This window comes from Ammodytes marinus (assembly GCF_949987685.1).
Source record: "Ammodytes marinus genome assembly, chromosome: 13".
NCBI lineage: Eukaryota > Metazoa > Chordata > Actinopteri > Uranoscopiformes > Ammodytidae > Ammodytes > Ammodytes marinus.
The window spans coordinates 18,061,249-18,079,941 of record NC_137217.1 but is presented as its reverse complement, the minus strand read 5'-3'; the positions used below and the strand labels follow the sequence as shown (position 1 = coordinate 18,079,941).

The 18,693-nt window shown below is 41.1% G+C and overlaps 2 protein-coding genes across 3 annotated transcripts; one reads left to right on the top strand and one right to left on the bottom strand.

Moving 5' to 3' along the window:
• Positions 1-54: 54 nt before the first annotated feature.
• cep72 (centrosomal protein 72) lies at positions 55-3,903 on the top strand (the record flags this gene model as incomplete). Its single annotated transcript, XM_080039565.1, has 14 exons — positions 55-136; positions 345-472; positions 587-779; positions 868-976; positions 1,326-1,532; positions 1,585-1,624; positions 1,714-1,756; positions 2,267-2,452; positions 2,561-2,736; positions 2,859-2,952; positions 3,071-3,249; positions 3,338-3,455; positions 3,543-3,654; positions 3,792-3,903. 14 exons carry the CDS (start codon positions 55-57, stop codon positions 3,868-3,870), a joined length of 1,746 nt encoding a protein of 581 aa, XP_079895691.1. The 3' UTR covers positions 3,871-3,903.
• Positions 3,904-6,303: 2,400 nt separating this feature from the next.
• On the bottom strand, positions 6,304-18,003 carry tppp (tubulin polymerization promoting protein). Of its 2 annotated transcripts, none has more exons than XM_080038900.1 (5): positions 17,900-18,003; positions 12,733-12,813; positions 11,690-12,025; positions 6,975-7,128; positions 6,304-6,884 (listed from the first exon to the last, which is right to left on the bottom strand). In XM_080038900.1, the coding sequence occupies exons 2-5, from the start codon at positions 12,795-12,797 to the stop codon at positions 6,672-6,674; spliced, it is 768 nt and encodes a 255-aa protein (XP_079895026.1). In that variant the 5' UTR covers positions 12,798-12,813; positions 17,900-18,003; the 3' UTR covers positions 6,304-6,671. The 2 variants fall into 2 exon arrangements, with proteins under 2 accessions (XP_079895026.1, XP_079895027.1); XM_080038901.1 differs by having other exon boundaries at positions 17,920-17,992.
• Positions 18,004-18,693: the final 690 nt, after the last annotated feature.

The following is an 18,693-nucleotide window of genomic DNA, read 5'->3' as shown; positions in this document are numbered from 1 at the left end:
AGATGTTTTTCATTTTTTCCGACGGGACCTGAAGGGAGCAAAAGTTCGAAAAGTATGGCGGCGGAGTGTATGACAACCATAACAATAACAGAGCAATGGATACGGAACAGATTACAGTTAAATCATCCCCGTCTCGGTAATATTATCTCATGTCTATGCAAACTTTATAAAGTAATAAACACATCTATAATTTAGGAACAATCCGTGTTGCTGAGCATTTGTTATGTGCCTTTCCAAGCGGCTAAGCTAACGACAGCTAACCAGCAATAACTGTCACCTGCTGCAGTTCAGAGAAACACACGGAAATAATCCAGTGCGGTCTCATTCATATACATTTCAAACAGGTGACGTCCGCACGCTAAACCTCCCGGGGACCTACGAGGAGAAAATAGATAATCTGGGAATCGCACTGATCAGATTTGTCCGTCTGAAGTCTCTGGACCTCTCCTACAATGCACTGGACTCCATTGAGGTAACCTAGGTTTAAACTGTGGGTCATGGTTTCTAAGCTGTAAACGTGTCTGTAGATGTTCAAAATATCTGTGTTGCCCCTTTTTAAAACTAGCCTATATTGTTTCCTACCCAGGGGGTTCAACATTTGAAAGTGCTGGAGCGACTGATCCTGTACAATAACTGCATACCTTCCCTTGAAGAAGTGAAAGTGCTGTACCAGCTGCCAGCTTTAAGGGAGCTGGACCTCAGGCTCAACCCTCTCACCAAAGGTCACCCACTCTACCGACTTCATCTGGTGCATGCCATGCCCAACCTACGCAAACTAAGTAAGATAAATCCATGTCACACATAAATACTGTGCTAAACTCCGGTCATTTTCCAGTGTAACTTGAAGGTCATCCATTTGTTTTCTAGATAACTGTGCAGTCCGAGACACCGAGCGCAAAGTTGCCATAATGCAGTTCTCTTCTGACCCTCTACCTCAGCCGAAGAGCTCGTTATTGAATCAGGCTCCTGAGAAAAGGTACACGGATGGTTAACTTTATTGAGTTTATTTTGTTCAGAACCACTTTGACTTGATGTCACTGATGAAACTGAGGACATGGAGAACACTCCAAAGCTGACATGGACATGTTAGGTCTATACTATTTTAAAGGAGGTCAAAGAAGCTTAGAAAGTGAAACATTCTACTGCACATCCAACTTCTCAAATGCCCACCACTTAGATTTAGACCTTGCAACAAAAGCTTGCATGAAAAAACAACAACTCAGTGACTCCGATGCTGTACGGAGCAGTGTCGAGATTCCCCCACAAAAAAAAACGTGTAACTTGTACTTGAGTTGTATCTTTGCCGCCTTGTTTATGTTTCCCAGAAGCAGAAATCAGCGACTGGCTTCAGTTGACTGCTTAACCAAGAGGCTCTCTCTCCGGACCAAGACAGATGACATCATATTGAATTTTGTTGAGACTAATCGTGGTGAAACTAAGCCCCTCTCTGTCTCAGTTCAGGCACAAGGTAGGATGTCAAATAAAGTCCCAACTGCTGATTCTCTAATCAAAACCAAACCAGCTGGACAAATGTTTTGTTGACTTAACTTTTATCTATTTCAAACTGTTCTCTGTCCCCCAATCTAAAGATTTTACAGAACAGAGGAGTTCTACTCCAATCCAGGTGATCTTTTATTCCACTGTCGGTCAAACAACATTACCAGTAGTAAAGAAACATTATCAAATGTACTGCATGCTTTTTTTCTTCTTCAGGAAAGTGGTAAATCCATCCTCAGATATCCCCCCACAAAATATGGTAAGTGTGTACTTACCACAGTTAGTCAAGTGCATGTTAATGGTTTAAATTGTAAATTGCAACAGTTGCTGTGGTGTATGTCTCTACAAATGTCGGATGTGGAAAATTGTTCAGATTGTAATTTCTGATTTCCAACCTCAAAGTCAGATGGATGTGCTCCAAGTTTACGAGTAAGAACTCCGACTTTAAACGTTGTTCAAGTCATATTTTCCTAGTAGAAGGTCAGGAAAAATACAACTTCCCAGTTGTCTGGAATGCAGCACAAGTCCCAGCTTCATGTGATGCAAAGAATCATGATCCAATTGGGTGAACACACGATCAAATACCATTTCTTGAAATAAAAGACACTAAATTACAATAACTGCCCTCTTTTCAGTAGTGACAATGTGTAAAACCACCACTAGGTGGAGACAAAAGGCATTTCTTATGTGTTATCAATCACAAGCACATAGTGTCTCTCTAAGGTCAATTAATATCAGAGTTTTTATAATGTTGTTTGTAATTGAACAGATAACACAGAGTCCAAAGTGCAGCACATGAGAGAATCATCTTATAAGAGAGGCTCCACCTCATTGAAAGACAGCGAAAGACCAAAGGTTTCCTTCGGCCCTTATGTAGAGAAATGCAGACCTTTGCCTGGGAAAGAAAAGGAACAAACCAGACATGTAGCCAAGGGACATTTTACTCCTAATCCTGGTAAGAAGTAAATGTATGCACTTAATAATAAAATCCATTATCAGAAGTTGAAAAAAATCAAAACATTTGAAATGACACTTTCTTGGCTTGTCTTCTAAACTTTTCCAGATCAAAGTCCATGTCATAGCTCTTCATTTATTAACGTCTGCCCACCAAGTCCACCTCGTTCCGGTTTTAAGCTGTCCGACCCCTCCAACCCCATTTTACATCCTCCAAGACTAACCTACTCAAGCTTCAACAAAACAGAAGGGGGCCCCGGCCTGCAAGGGGAGAAGAAAAAAAGGGTGTGAAGTCAATTCAGTATTCTTTACTATTTTACACATTGAATCATTATTCATCAGTTCCTACTGCTTGTAAAACATTTATTTTCTCACATCAACTCATCTCTGAAATTCCCCCCTCCCAGGGAAGTTATAGGAAACCCCTTGAGATGCTCCTCAACCTCGTGGACAAACACTGGACTGGAGAGAGATCGCTGCACCATAACAACAACTTCCTGTGTGAGTTGGGAGTTCGGGAGTTCAGGGGTTCAGGGGTTCAGGGGAGGACGTGCTATCTGATTACAGGAGAACTCAGATAAGGAATGTCCTCTCTCATCGTCTCTATTTTTGGCTCCAGCTCAGGCGGTCCAGATCCTCTCCATGATGGAAAACGATATTTCCAGTCGGGAGGCTGAGGTCAGGGCCTTAAGACGGGAAGCTGATGCGCTGAGATCTCAAGAGGCCGCACGAGAGGAAGAGCACACAACTGAAGTCCGCGGGCTCTCCGCTCAGCTCGAGGAGACTAGCAGTGCCGTGGTGAGTGGGTTCAGCACTAGAAAAAACAACCAAGTTTTGATGAGCAGCACACTGTATTTATCGTCTTAAATCTTTATCTATAACGCAGGGCAAGCGAAACAGGCAGCTGAAGATCATCTTGGAAGAAAATGTCGCTCTACAGAAACAGCTCCAGTCAGAGAGACAGTATCTCAAGTCTATGATGAAAAGCAATACTCAGATCAAAGGTGGGCTGGGAGATCATGCCTATGAGGGAACAATACGTTGTTGTCCTTTTAGAATCTCTCTCACTTTGTGTTTTGCCACGTCCTCAGAGGCTCAGACGGAAGTGGAGGAACTGACGAAAGAGATCGAGGGGTTGAGGGAGAAAGTGCAGGAGGCCGAGAAAGTCAAAGAGTTGTCAAACATGCTGCAAGAGAACCACAGGTAAGAAGTTTAGTCCATGATGCTTTGCTTGGCTTTACTGTTATCTGCACAGCCATACCAGTGATGGTCTCTCGTCTAAATCCCGCCCTACTTTATTGGTTGTTTTTTGCGATTTTGTGTCTGTCCTCGTACTGCAGGTACCTGGTGGCTACCAACGAGTGTTTGCTCTCCGAGCTAAAGGGAAGTGGGGAGCTTTTCAAGGAAGGATTTGAATAAATTGATGCTCACAAGCAAGACTACATGGAGCACCACATAAGCTGGCTGCAAAATGCCCGGCAGCTATAGACTACAGAATACTGTTTTCCTTTATGTCACTGCAGTGTATTACTTTCCATTCCCTTGGGTTTATAGTACATTATGGTCTTTATTGGTTCAGAAGAATATGTATAGGTTATGTTTGCTTGATGTAAACAGTAACGGGGAGAGGCAATTCATTCAAGAACGTTTGTGTATAAGCGTGTGACAGGGCTGTTGTATTAAATGATTATAAGGGGGGAGGGGGGAGTGAGAAGGTCATAATGTATTTCCTGGATCAGTGGCAAGATTGTGTCTCTCTTAGCTGCCCCCCCCCCCCCCTGCTTTTTAGGTCAGTTGTGCCTCCATCTGCTTTGTAGGCTGCAGTGAAATGAATGCATACAGATTCCAGCTGCACTGTGACTTTATTTATACTTCTGCCTTAGGGCTGGAGAGCTAAACACACACACACACACACACATACTCTATCGTCTTACAAACACTAATGCAACTCCTGGCGAGGAGCAGGTTAGGATGCGGATGCTACCACATAAACTGAACGTAGCCTACTTGATTTACCTGAGTGTTACAGGTCACTGGTTGGTGCTACTGGTGGTGAGATTCCAAATGTGACAAATGCATAATGATGTAAAATGTTGTTTTTTGTGTAAGAGTTACTGGGGCATGTTTTTTAATTTTATTTTTATTTCAAGAATGCACTACAAATCATGAACACACATTAATAGGCCTACAGATCAAGAACAAAAACACTATGCATGCACTGGGGCACAATAGAACATTATAAAGTTATTTAAAAAAAAATAAAAAGAGACAATAATGTTCCTCCATGTTAAAAACGTGCACAGTAATTTGGCATTAAGCACAGGAAACGGAACGTACTGGGGCTACTGCAACAGACAAGAACTAACACACTGATAAGCTGCTAGTTTTGTTCTGGATGCATGATTCTTCATCAGCTCAGGCTACAGGTAGTGTTAGACAAATGCTATGTTTGAAAAAAAAAATAAAATCTACACAGACTACATTGTTTGCAAATTTTCCCTTTAGCTCATACATTAGTAAGGATACAACAGTAAAGCCCTGCTTTTGTTTTCAGATTAGTTTTGTACCTTGGATGACAGTAGGTCTACTGCACATACGTGGTACTTCAAATTAATACAAACAGGCAACTATAATAGCATGGAAGCCTAGCTGACTTTGTACAGGTTGAAAACTATTTATTTCAAACAATACAACATTTTACCATGATCCCAAAAACATTTTTTAATCAAGAAAAATATTTTTCTGTACAGTAGTCTGTCCACACAGCAGTTTAGATACGTTATGAAAAACTCCTACTGTCACCTATATGCTTCTGAATCAAATGCAATATACACAACATGCAAAAAGTACAGCAATACAGAAAAATACCACAACATATGAACCCAGTGTCATATATTAAGCCATGTGGCGCTAACTTTAAAACTTTAAAAACATTATTTTTTTTGAATATACAGTACACAACCTTACCACAAATATATTAAAAGTACTGTATAGAAATCAGACAAGGAAATATTAGGATTAAAATGTTAAAAATACAATCTTGAACAACTGAGCTCCTACTATTGGTTGGAGCTTCCTCCTTCAGCTGTTTTCACCAATTTAAAAGTTCAGAAAGCATATGAGCAAAATGTTGTGAAGGAAGGTAGATACAATAGGTCCTGGATAAAGACGGTATGATTGATAAAAATAGGACACTCCTGTAAGAGTTATGAGCAGACCCATTTCAAAGGTTTGCTTAGTAGAGGTTTTGCTTTTTTAGGTTTTATGTATAAAAGCAAGAAGATATGGCCCAGGTCAAACATGTCTAATGGTGTATCAAATTCAAACAAGTTGACAAAACCCTCACCATATTTTTCTTGGTCTGAGCTGAAGAACAGCATTTTTTTATAAAGACCAAGCAGGGATGGCTGACACACAATTGACACTGACGTTGGAATTAACTTATTTCTCTAAAGAAATAAACACTGATACTATCAATTTCAAAGAAATGGGTGCCAATTATAATTGAAAATTTGCAAAACAAAATTAAAAAATGCATCTCTTCAGCCAAACATGGGAATAGAAACATCTCCATTAAAAAAGTGCAGTGTTGCTAATTCAACAAACTGTTGTCCCACTTTTGTTTTTCTCGGCATTGTTGTTTCAATTGTGCTCAATAAATACAAGGCCCTTTAACGACAAGCTTCAAACATCCATAGCATAACACTCTCTCTCTCTCTCTCTCTCTCTCTCTCTCTCTCTCTCTCTCTCTCTCTCTCTCTCTCTCTCTCTCTCTCTCTCTCTCTCTCTCTCTCTCTCTCTCTCTCTCTCTCTCTCTCTCTCTCTCTCTCTCTCTCTCTCTCTCTCTCTCTCTCTCTCTCTCTCTCTCTCTCTCTCTCTCTCTCTCTCTCTCTCTCTCTCTCTCTCTCTCTCTCTCTCTCTCTCTCTCTCTCATTTGTTATCTTCAGTGTTTGGCAGTAGCTTGACAGGAATGTACCAGCTGCTTATGACTTTGTAAAAATAGTTGTAAACAGTTTTCCAGTTCTCACACTTCACAAAGAGAAGAGAACTAAAAAATATCTCTCTTTCTCTCTCTCTCACACACACACACACACACACACACAAAGATGGGTGGGAAAATATATGAAATCCTATTCTTTTGTGCTTTCTTTGAGTCCTTTTTTTTAAATAGAAAACTATCCTAGTAGTTGATCAAATGTTTATTTCCTGTATCCTCACCCTCACATGGGTTTCCCCTCGGTGGGTTTATTCACTTTCTTTTCGTACGTCCCTCGATGTTTGTATCCTGAGACGTATCCGGATTTGTCAACAACGTCTTCTCGCCCCGCCTTTCCTTTCCCGCGGCCTGTGGTGGGGTCAAAGCGCTCCTTGTGTGACCCTGTAAACTTGCTGGTGTCCGTGAGACGGCTGACTGTCGGGGAAGCCACGGCTCGCTGCGTGAAAGTCAATAAAATGAATGAATTTGAGTTTATTTTCCAATTTCTGAGTTGATAAGTCGATGATATTCTCGCTGTGAACCTTACCGTGACTCCTGCGATGATGGGCGCCTTCCCTTCGATCAGCTTAAAGACCTCGGCCTCCGCCTCCTCTCCGGTCTTTTCTTTGTACTTCTTCCTTGCCAGCTCTCCAAGTGCAGTCTTGAACTCATCGAATGTGATGTTGCGACTGGATTTCTTCCTAATAAAAAGTAAGTGGAAAAGGAGCTTAGGTACTGGATAACATTTGTTACATAAAACGGCATAAAACACGCAACTGGTCTATTTAAGGTTCGCTCTTTCAGCGATAGATTCAGTCTATCGTACAGCAGAGTTTCAGTATTATAGGCTACACACACAGCCATGTGTGATCACTTCACCATGGCGAGATGTGAGACAACATGGTGATGGTATCCCCCTGAGATAAACGACGAAAACACGTTCACTGTTTGGATCCATGGACATGTTTGGATCTCGTCTCCCTGGTGTGTCTCAGTACTTATCTGTCTTCTGAGCAACTCCACAGACACACACACACACACACACCTGTAGGTTGTATATGTCACGATCTCTTTGTATCATATATCATAGTGTGTTCAGCTGTACAGTTCAGCTCCAGTAAGCTAGTCCAGGACCCAGAGCCCTGATGTTTTTAATTCTAGCTCGGGACATGCAGACCCTTCTGAATCCTTGCATTCTCACATATGAAATCAAACAGTTGTAACCACAGATCATCATCATCAATCATTCTCCTTGTGAGAAAGCGCTCCAGTTGCTTAACTGGCTGTGTGCCCGCTGTACTTCCATGTTAAAAGTGCATAGTAACAAACACAAACAGCCACTGCTGTGGTGATAAATCACCTAAACAACCGCCTATAAAGCCCACAGTCTCCCCGGGCAACCTGCCGCCATAGCAACAAACTACAGTAAACAGGGATGTTTGGGTTTATTATTAATTTGACTCATCCCGTGACCCGTTTTTTTGTTTGGGCAATCCATCAGTGTTGAACATTTGAGCGCTCCATTCCTCCGCGCCTGTTCCATGCTGTCTATTGTCATGAGTGGAACTGGACTTCCAGCTGCCGTTTCTGTCCAAGGAAGATAACTGAGTGTCCTCCGCAAATCTCCCCATACTGAGCTGCTAAATTCTCCACAGTATACAAATGATTAAGCCCTGTTAAGAAAATCCAAATCTGCAGAGGCTGCGTGATAAGGGTTAAAAAGGACAAAGGTTACAGGGCGAGTGGAGCTTTATTTTAGTTTCTCTGCAGTAGCCAACCTGCTGTTTATACACATAGTTATGTCCATCTGCAGTAGTACAGAATCCATTTGGATATGACCCGGTAGTCGGCTGAATCTGTTTCAGGCGAAAATGCTCATCAGGCTCGGCGAAGAGGAAATACAAGCAAAGCCTGGAAAATGAAGCAACCATAAGAGCATGCTAGTGATTAATTAGCCCACGCCAGATTTCCACCTCATCCATAGTTTACGCTGGTGTGTTCTGGCTCCGAGCAGGCAGACAGCACGGCAGAGATTCATTGTGGTGCAGCAGACCTCTATGCCCACAACAAATAAGGATTCATTCAGCCGCACTGTGATCGGCCAGTGCTAATTAAGATGTTTAATTGTTCATGTGCAGGCAAAGGGCTTTGACACTGATTAAAGGGAAAGTGGAAATGTGCATCTATCTCTGGCGTTGAAGCTCTTCCTTTCTCAGTCATGCCTGGGGTCAGAAACTAGATGAAAATGAGCCCCCTCCCCCAGTCTGTGTACCCCGTTTTATCCTGTGGCTGCATGTCAAGTGTACAAACATACCGCACACTTTGTTAGGATTTACTGTAATATCCTCCTCAATGCACTGCAAAGCTGTGATAGTGGTTTGAAAATGCCAGGACCCTGATTAAAATCTGTTTCGGCTCAGACAACAGAGCCTGCAAAATTGATACACCCGACACACATCCAAGGACCTAAAGAATTCAACATAGCACAGCCATACACCACTGAAATCATGCAAAGCAAGGAACATGCTTGTTATCCCGTAAATCTTTTTTAGTGGCTACACCATTTTGTTTACACATTTCTAAATATTGTGCACCAATGGAGCACCATGTAAACAAGCTCAAATCCCACAGTCAGCTTTAAGTTCCCTCTCTGGTCTCGCCAAGACAAAAGTTCACCACAGTAAACATGTACACCCATTGCCATGCCAACTGTGAAGGTGTTGATGTGGGTGACTCAAAGTTCTAGTAAAGCAAGGATATTTCTGCTGGATTTTTGCTAAGTTTACAGAAACATTTGCATTTCATCTATAAAGGCTCAAATACCCACATGACCCTTAAAACCTCTATCTTTGTCAAGTTGCCTATTTTCTATAAGCAGAGAATGTCCATTATTAAATGCAGAGACAATGCCAATAATGAAAACTAAAATACCATTGTATGAATGTGAATGTGCAATAGTGGGACTCTCCTTTGTTTTGAGTCGCAAGATGTTGTAAATATTTTTGGTGTTTAATTTAGAAGATTAACAAGTGCACCAACAAATAGATTTCAGAGTAGAATATATTAAATTCAAATACCTTCTGTGTATCTTTCTACTTGACACACAAGACATCTGAAATGATAAAAATATAGCCATTTTGGTTTCTACTGTAAGCCTACTGTATTTTGTAATAGTAATAGGCAGTAAGTCATTTTGTTGCGGAAATAACTTTTTAGAGCTGCTTTTTGGAATATGTTGTCCTTTTGAAAACGTCAGTTATCAAGTCAGGAATACAGATTTTGAAACTGAAGACACATTTTGGAATCTCTCTGTATATGAATATGTACACAAAGTGACAGATTGAAGTATGATTACACACTAGCAGAGGATGGAAAATTCAATAAATCAATATGAGATTCCCAAGCAGACATGTTTCATGGCCGTGTCCCATTGCCTGGCCACCCAATACATTCCTCAAGTTGCTCAGGGCCCAGCAATTTAGCAAAGGCCCCCCCTTTCCCCCATGTCCAGAGATGGTGTTGATGTTTACAAGGATAAAGCGGGACAACACTTATTTTCTCAAAAAGAGGAAAAAAGCATCATGAAAGTGAATTGTGGTCATACAACAGCAGTCAGGTAACCTTGTTTTTTCTTCTCACCAAGTTTGATGTCAGCGAATAACTAAGGGCATATACTGTAAATTAGGGCAGTGCACCTCATGGTCTGATTCTGTGAAAGCAAAATACTTTACTATTAAATCTTATTATTTAGTACTTTGATAAACGTGAATAGGCAAAAGTATTTATAAACTTCAGCTCGGATAATATATCAGCAGCGTGCGTGAACATGCAAAGGGACACAATTGCGTGTAGGAAATGAGTCTTCTAACAGCAAGCTCTGTGCAGACCAAGATGAAAATCAATGGCTCGATATTGACTGTTGATTAAATGTTTAAAATAAAATGCTGATAAGCTGGGCAATATGGATGCAAATCTCTCAGTAAAAAATTATGCAAGTATTCAGCCAAGCCAAAATAGCATTTTTGAGATGCAGCCATGGCCTGTAGGCTTATGTCTACATTATATGGCCAAAGCTAATTGTGATACCTGTCAAGACTTGACTAATTACCAGGCAGCAAAGCCAAAGCTGGCTGTTCAATTTTATTTTCAATTTTATTTTCAATGTTCGATTCTATTCTGGTGCTGTCTATCAGATACAATCTTTATTCACAACATTCAACGAGGATAAGCAAATTAAAAACACATTTAAAGCTGCTTTTTGCGTATGAATGAAGATCTACAAGATTAACATACAAACACACATTTTGTGAAAGCTTCATTGTGTGCAACATAGGATATAACTGTGTGTTCTTTGCTGTCTGCTGTCAATACTATAACATCCATCCGTCAATGTGTTATAAGCCCAAATAGTTTGCAGACACTCAGTACACTTGGTAAACGTAAGCACGGCTGTACAGATCAAACATTTTTCACTAGTGAAATAATATTGAGGTCACTGCTTATTTTTAGACTCTACTTCACTTAAGTCAAGCAGCAAAGGATGAGACAATCTGGCCTGAGGAGATATATGCGTCGTCTTGGCCCTTTTGCTCTGACTGCTGTTTCTAAAGGGTCAGCTGTAGTCGTACTTAATATAAGAAAAACAAAAGGTACCTTCCATAATACTGCCTGAAAAAATGGAATTCAATAACTGCAAAATATGTGAAGTTCAAGCTAAATAACTTGAAGTTGTTTCTATTGTACCATTGCTAATTTCAGTTTTACACACAGTAGTGTTTGCATAATGTTTTGTGGCACAGACACTGATGAAACATAACAAGTCGACACCTTAATTAGTTCCAGTCAGTTTTCATTGCTAATTCTGTCTCGGCAGTCAGTGTACAATAATGTTGGCGCCTCTCTTACTTGACTGTGTGTGCAAAATAAAGACGCAATGAAATATTACAGAGAAGTAATTTTTTGTTCATTCCTACAGTGTCGACCCTTTTCTGACTTCTTTGGTGACCTTTTGGGGCATGGTGATCTGTTTGACTAAGACTGTAGTCATATCTGCTGTGGCAACAGTAACACTACTTTGTTAAAGAACACAATCTTGTAGTGGCATGCCTGTTAAAAGATCTTAGCTGACATCGATGTTGGTGGATTATTTTTTAGCCAACTAAAACATGCTTTTAGAAAGGTGAAAGCTCAAACAGGGTCAAAAAAGAATTGACAACGTTGTGGTGTATAGCGCACAATGGGCCTATTGTTGGAAGTCCTTACTTGACTTTGCTGAAGACGATGTCCACGTCGGTGAGGGTGATGTTCTTGCCGTCGATCACGCTACAGTCCTTGCAGAGCTTGGACCAGTTCTTGCCGTGCATCTCCTTGCCGGTGGCGCGCGTGTCACCATGGATGGCAAAGCGCCGAAACGACTCCTCCAAAGCGGTCACCTCCACCGGTGTGGACGATCCCACACCTCCTTCACTGGTGCCATTGGACTCAGACGAAAGCCTTTTGGAAGTCCGCTCTTTAGACTGATCACTTTGCGTCCGTAAAGGCACCGTGCCGACGTTAGGATGCTTAGCTGTCTGGACTTTAAAGTCATCCATGTTGTCTCTGGGAAGAGGAAGAAAAACAAACAGAAGATCATCTGAGAGTCCAAGTTATAGTAGAGGTATACATGGCAGTATTAAGTTGACTTCATAACAGCCACTCTTTCAAACCACACACAATTGAATAATACGAATTCAAGAGGTCTGTTAAATAACACAAAGGGTTTTGGAAAGAAGGTTATAACCTGGACATTATTTTATCATTCCGATCAAGATTGTCAGGAAAATCTAATGGAGTTTAGCAAATGAACTGGTCCAAGAGAAAAAAGGGATTTGATCACAGTCTGCACCCCGAGGAAGAGAAAGAACATCTGATCCAACCCTGTTCTACAACACTGTCAACGGCCAAATTCAACCACATAAAATGAACGCTGTGTCATGCCTTAAGGTCAAGACACAGCATGCTTATTCGTCATTTGTCTGTCACTTTTTTGGATCGCAAGCCTGTCTTTACAGGAAAGATCAGACTCTCCAGAGGTGTGTTTCTGCGTTCGGAAACACACCTCTGGCCCTATTCACTGGAAGTTCTTCCAGCGAATAGGGCAGCTGTCTTGCGTGTTCTGGCACAAAGGTGAGAGATATAAATAGATCTCTGTGGAATTCAAAGGCACAAAAATCAAGAACCAAGCGAGGAGGGATAGGGATATATGAACTAACGTGCAAAATGTGAAGTGAGGGCTCAAATACTGACAATGATTCCCTTAAACTTACTTCTGGTCTGCAGTGCTTGTGCAGGATTTTGGCTCCTTCAGTGCAGTGGTGGGGTTAGCTGACATTTGTTTTCTCTTTGTGCTGTGGAAAAAGATGAGAACGGAGATGAGAGGATGTGTCCGTCCATAGGTGAGTGCCAGAGAGGGGAAGGCATTATATAGACAAGAATACAATGAATACAATTTAAAAATGTCTAATATTCCACTCTTGTCTTCAAGACTCTTTTATCAGGCTCCAATAAAAGAGCATACCTAATAATTTACAACATAACCATATTGTGTACACCTAACATTCAGCCCCAAATTCAAGAAAACCCTTCGGATTGAATAATAACCACAACTTTAAAAGGAGGTAACAACTTCAAAATCTTTCTTAATCATCTTTATCATCAAATTCCTTCCACACAACGTCTAATTGTTAAGTTATTCTTTGTTGTGACACATCTTCAAAGGTTGGTTTTGCACGCCGATCAACAGCCTCGCTTTCTCTCTGGCGTAAGATGATCTCCTTCAGCCTGAGTTCAGGGATTCCTCTCCAAGCACATCACCAATCCCGATTTGCATCTCGATGCACAGAGCTGGAACCACTTACCTTGGTCGTTATTCCTTAAGGTAGACGCAGGAGGATCTAATTACCGCCATACAAAATAGTAATAAAAGGAGCCCATGACTATTTCTATTAAGATAATGTAAATCTGGACTATATTTGTAGCAAGTGATGGTTATCTGCTCACCTTTCAGCTGATCCCATACTTAACCCAACATCCTTGAGGGAAGTGTGTTGCCGTGGCAAATTCCCCCACAAACAAAATATCTACAATTGTCCAGTGGTCGCACTTGCTACAGTTTAACAGATACAAAAAGAAGAAGTGAACCGGCAAGAGATGCCGTATCCCATGGACTGAACCGTCTGCTCTGAGCTAGCAAAGTTCCAAGCAAGTTCTTCAAGTGGCACCGTGCAAGGCAAAGGGGTTTTGTGTCCACGACTCCGTGGCCAACAATTACAAATGGGACCTTTACTGAGCAAAGTCTACACTCAAATGGGTACAAAAGTTCCAAGATTGACACTGCATGAAGCCATTATCATCAGAATCTCAATTCTTAGGGAAAAAAAGAAGAGATTATTAATGTCTATGACTAATTGCATTCAGAGCAGATGACACTGGAGCCCATTGTCCAACGCTGGTGTTTTCTCTGTCTAACCCATGGCCTTTTCTTCACACATACACACATGGCGACATCGCAGAGTACCACTATTCATGGAAGGGGTTTTGTAGTCATATGTCATCGAGGACTCCGACCAAGAAAATTCAGGCAGAGTTACTGAGGCCTCGGTTGTTAATTTCTCGATTGCACATATCACCAATGAAGTGCCCATGTTAAATATATTTATATATCTCCAAAAAGGAGTTTGGTTGTTACTGGAAAATTCCATTTCTGTTCTATTCTCTGCACTAATAAAACCATAAATCCAAAGTATTAAAAAGTATAATTTAACTCTAAATTTCTAGATGAATAAATAAAAATTATGGTAAAATGTAGCTTTTCATTTGACATTTTATATTCTATAGAATGCACACATTTTAAATCGATAGGATTAATGTACACAAGGAAATAACACTTATATTATAATTTATCATATGGAAACAGAAAGTGCAGAGTGGTATCTGCTCTGTACTTTCACACGATGTAGGCTTTCGTTTTTCATGCAGTAGCTTCCTGTAAAGCCCACACTGAGGTTCCATCGTTATCAACTCAACTTTCAGTGGGAATCCACATCCTTTCAAATAGATTAGCTGCTCGCTGCGTGTTTTTCCATTGTGCGTCGATGACAGCAGTGAAATCGAAGTTAAACAAAGGAATCTTTTCAACCTCCTCCTCCAATTTGTAGTCAGTTGTTTCAAGTGCAAGAGTCCTCTGCACAACAAGCCTAGAGATGGTAATTAACACTGCACTGAGTCCGGCGGCCTGAAGTAGATCACATAATGAGATCAAAGGAAATACAGTGCTCTGGCCGGTTTCTTAATTGTATTATAATTTAGTATAGACTGTGTTGACAGTATGGACGAGAGACCATTTAAACAGTTAAGCTTTACCTTATTGATAGGGTGTTTTTGGATAAATTCCTACACTGATGTACAGTATATTTTTTAATTACACAGATATGACCATTAGTTTTGTCCTGCCCCTTCTTTCTGCCCCACTTTGCCAGATACAAAACGGGAAGCCATTTGGTTAAAAGCAGATCTCCAGAGACAAATCTGTGAGCGGATGACAGCATGCTTACATACACTCGCCTTCTGGCAATACACTGCACAGATGAGTGCCTTAACAATAAATTGACCTATTTTGAACTGCATCTATTCATAGCAACAATACGCTGCTACGGCTGGAGCCTTCTATTCATTCTCAAGGGAGGAGATGAGCCAGCCAGTAGACAACATTTTTGTCACCAAAACACCAAAAATTAAAAAATATGTATCTGGCTGTTTGTTTGTCAGATGGTGTTTAACACACAAAATGATGGCACAGTTATCAGAGTGATGTGATGTGTGTGAGAGCGAGGGGAGAGTGTTCACACAGTAGCCTTCTCCTCCATCATGCCATCATAGTGAGTGGGGGCCAGTGGGCATGCAAGGACCCCATCTGCCTACTATCTAGATCAGCGTCCTTTCCAGGCTACTGCCTTGGTATCTGACACCTTCACATTCCAGGGCAGCAGAGTTGATCGAAATGTAAAAACGTAAAAACATTCATCATTACCACAACGGAGCCACTTGACCTTCAGTACCCCATGTCTGAAAGCTTCCTGTTACTTGTGACCAATCCTCGGGCCCAGAAGCCTCCATTGTTGCCCTGAAATGTCTTATTATTATTATTAAATTATGAAAACACTGTGTTTTAGCGCGGCAACAATCAGAAATTGATAATAATGGGTGACTTCTATGGCTTTTTTCAAGCAAAGATTTCAACATTTTTGTGAACCTCACTGCACTGGAGGACATGTTCCTTCATCACAATGAACATGAGCATTGACACGTTGTGGTTAGCTAATCGCACAAACACTGTTCTAGAGTAGTTTATGGTTATCTCAACATCACTGGTTCAATTAAAGGGACTCCCCCTCTGTCTCTTTATCCCTCTCTCTTTTTCTGTTCCTTTTCTACATCTCAGCTGTAAGCTAAAAGCAAAACAATTACAACTAGTAAAGACTCTCTAGCGCACAAATTGTGTATAACTCGGCTGTAAATGGTCCCCAGAAAGTTTGAGTAAAGTTTTTGTTAAACTACAGTTCCCAGCTGTTTTGGGAAATACATTTTCTTAGTCTTTTATCTGTGACCCTTTTTTAATGATTTACATCTTTTGTAAAAACTATTGCATATGAGGCCAACAGGATGTGGAAGACGATGACAAATGAACAAACGCATTCATGTTTTTTTTCTCTTTCAACAAAAATATACAAGCCCTATCCTTCAACGTGATCTTGACTGGATTGTACCATCTGACATAACCTCTTAATCGTTTCCCAGTTTGGCCACTGTCTCCCCCGTCCCTCACTCTCCCTACAAAGACACAACGTAACACAGTAAGCCGAGGCCCGGGTCTGAGGTCACCACCCTGCTCTCTCTGTCAGTCCTCGCCTCCCTAAACCCTTTAACTGCTATGTGACTCAACGCTCTTGGCAAGAATTGTGCAGTAGAAAAACAAGATGTTTGAAACAAGTCACAGTGGTTATTGTTGGCAGCAGCAGCAGCAAGCCAAATTGAGGTATAAGGCATGAGTAAAGAAAGCCTGTGGTCCTTATGCAACCCCAAGTTTGTGAGGAAGAATATGTGATGCCATGGACAGCAGAAGTGTCCCTGACATTGCTCAGATGGAGAGAGACCTGTCCTGCCAGCAGCAAATTAGTTCTGAGTTGAGATTTTCACAAGCCAGACTGTGTTGAATGTTTCCCTTTATTCATTGCTCATTTGAAACTCTTTGTAATGCTATTATATGTCTGTGTTTTAATTTAAATGTTGCAGTCAACATAAATAAATAAAGATCCGTTTGTTTTTGCATAGACATGTGCTGTCGGACAACAACACTTTTGCCCAAAGGCATCCTGTTTATTCTGTACACACGGCCTGAACTTGAGTCATCACAAACAAAATAGGGTAATATACACCCAGAAATTAATTGTTTGTGACAGAACCTAAAGGCTATTGGACCAGTTGGGTGAGACCTACAACAGTGGAATCTGGGACAAACTCACTGACTGTGTCTTCCTCTCATGCATTGCATACCTAATTCAACCGATGTGTTACAAAAGCCCACATACTGTAGAATAAATAAATATTCCTATGATTACCTTCCTGAGGTTCACAGTCTTAGAATAATGCATTAAAAGCTTATTTTCTACTGCTATTAATATTGTCCAGACTGAACAAATTCAGCTAGAAATCATAATTCAATTGTTTTCCATTACTCTCTTACCATTAATTCACAGTGAATAAGGAAGCTAATAATAGAGTGCACACATTTAATGCATAATTATATAACTATACCTACTTCACCCAACAGCTTGGCATGAAGGCTGCAGGCACAGGCTCAATGCATTGTCAACCATTCGTTGTAATGTAAACCAATATTACAGGAGAAAACCTTTCACTCTGGCTATGGCGCGTCAAAAAGATAAACAAGAAGAGAAAAGGCTCCTGTTTATGTTACTGGACGTGTAAGCTGCTGCTTTAGCCAGTGTCTGAGCGAAACATGTTATATAAACTGGCAAATGCCAGATTCACACGAAATCCACGTGATCAGTTTGTTATTGTCAGGCCCTGATGCAAGTCTGCAAATGCAGAACATATAGAATACGTTAACAAAAAACGAAGAAAAAAAACTTTCATGCATGCAGCCACGTCCTTAGGTCTACTGCTTCAATAGCAGCCTATTTTAATGTGCAATTTCTGAAGCATGCATAGACATGAAAACAACAAAAAGCATCTTCAGCCAATCAGCTGTGTGTAGGCTATAGGCTGTTGCACAACAGGCTGTCACCTGGCCTCACCATATTATTCATTTTCCATATTGTGTGAAAAACATGCAGGCTTACCATGAGCCAGAGCAAGATACTGTTCAATTTATTCAGCTAATACCGTGAGAATGCTATTTTTAATTAGGCCTACCTGGCTTCGTAATCCTCTACCTTCTTGCTTCAAGTTCACTAACGCATAATTGTGCGTCGTCGAGAGCCTTGAAGTGTTTCTTCCTCCCCGCTGCCTGAGCTCAGGTCTGTGCGATCAGGCTCAGTCCCTCCGAGATGCTGAAGAGAAACCGGCCCGCTGATTGGCTGCCGAGCTGCCGTCTCCTCGCTTCGTTGTTGTGGGCTGTGATGATGATGATGATGCCACAGACAGTGCTCGGTGGAGCGCTGGGGAAACGAGCGCTTTTTGAGCATATTTAGGAACTGAGAGGATGAAGATGCAAACAATAGGACGAGTTTTTTTTTTGTATTATTAAGTAGAGGATCGTCACAACGTTCAATAATTATCAGCATCATATGGTACAGTCTGCATGCGAGGGCTGGTAGGAAATGCAGCAGAGAGGCCAACTGTCACATACAGTAGAAATAACAACAACACAACACGATTTGATCCTGGCTCCTGCCCAAGCACCATGCTGTCAGGATGTCTGAATTGGACTGCTGGTGGCCAGAGGGAATTGGCAAAGGACTTTGCTACAGTTTATAACATGATGATTAATTATCTCTCAAAATAACAAATGAAATAAGATTTACATTCTCTCTCTAAAAAAATAAATAAAAGATGCTTATCTTCACAGGATGGCCCTCTAAATCTTACTCTTGTAATGTCCAGTGCAGTGATGTGTTACACAACCAGTAGTGGCCTACAGGCTGGACATGGATGGGCCATTACATAACCTGCAGCCTTACTAATGGTTTAAATGATATGGTGGTAGG

Bases quoted from the DNA above. Each gene is read 5' to 3' on its own strand.
- tppp (XM_080038900.1), bottom strand. From the start codon at position 12,797: ATGTCAGCTAACCCCACCACTGCACTGAAGGAGCCAAAATCCTGCACA. The intron at 12,026-12,732 runs GTAAGTTTAAGG...TCCTCTTCCCAG, and splicing joins ACAAGCACTGCAGACCAGAA to AGACAACATGGATGACTTTA. The intron at 6,885-6,974 runs GTAAGGTTCACA...ACTTTCACGCAG, and splicing joins CCATCATCGCAGGAGTCACG to CGAGCCGTGGCTTCCCCGAC.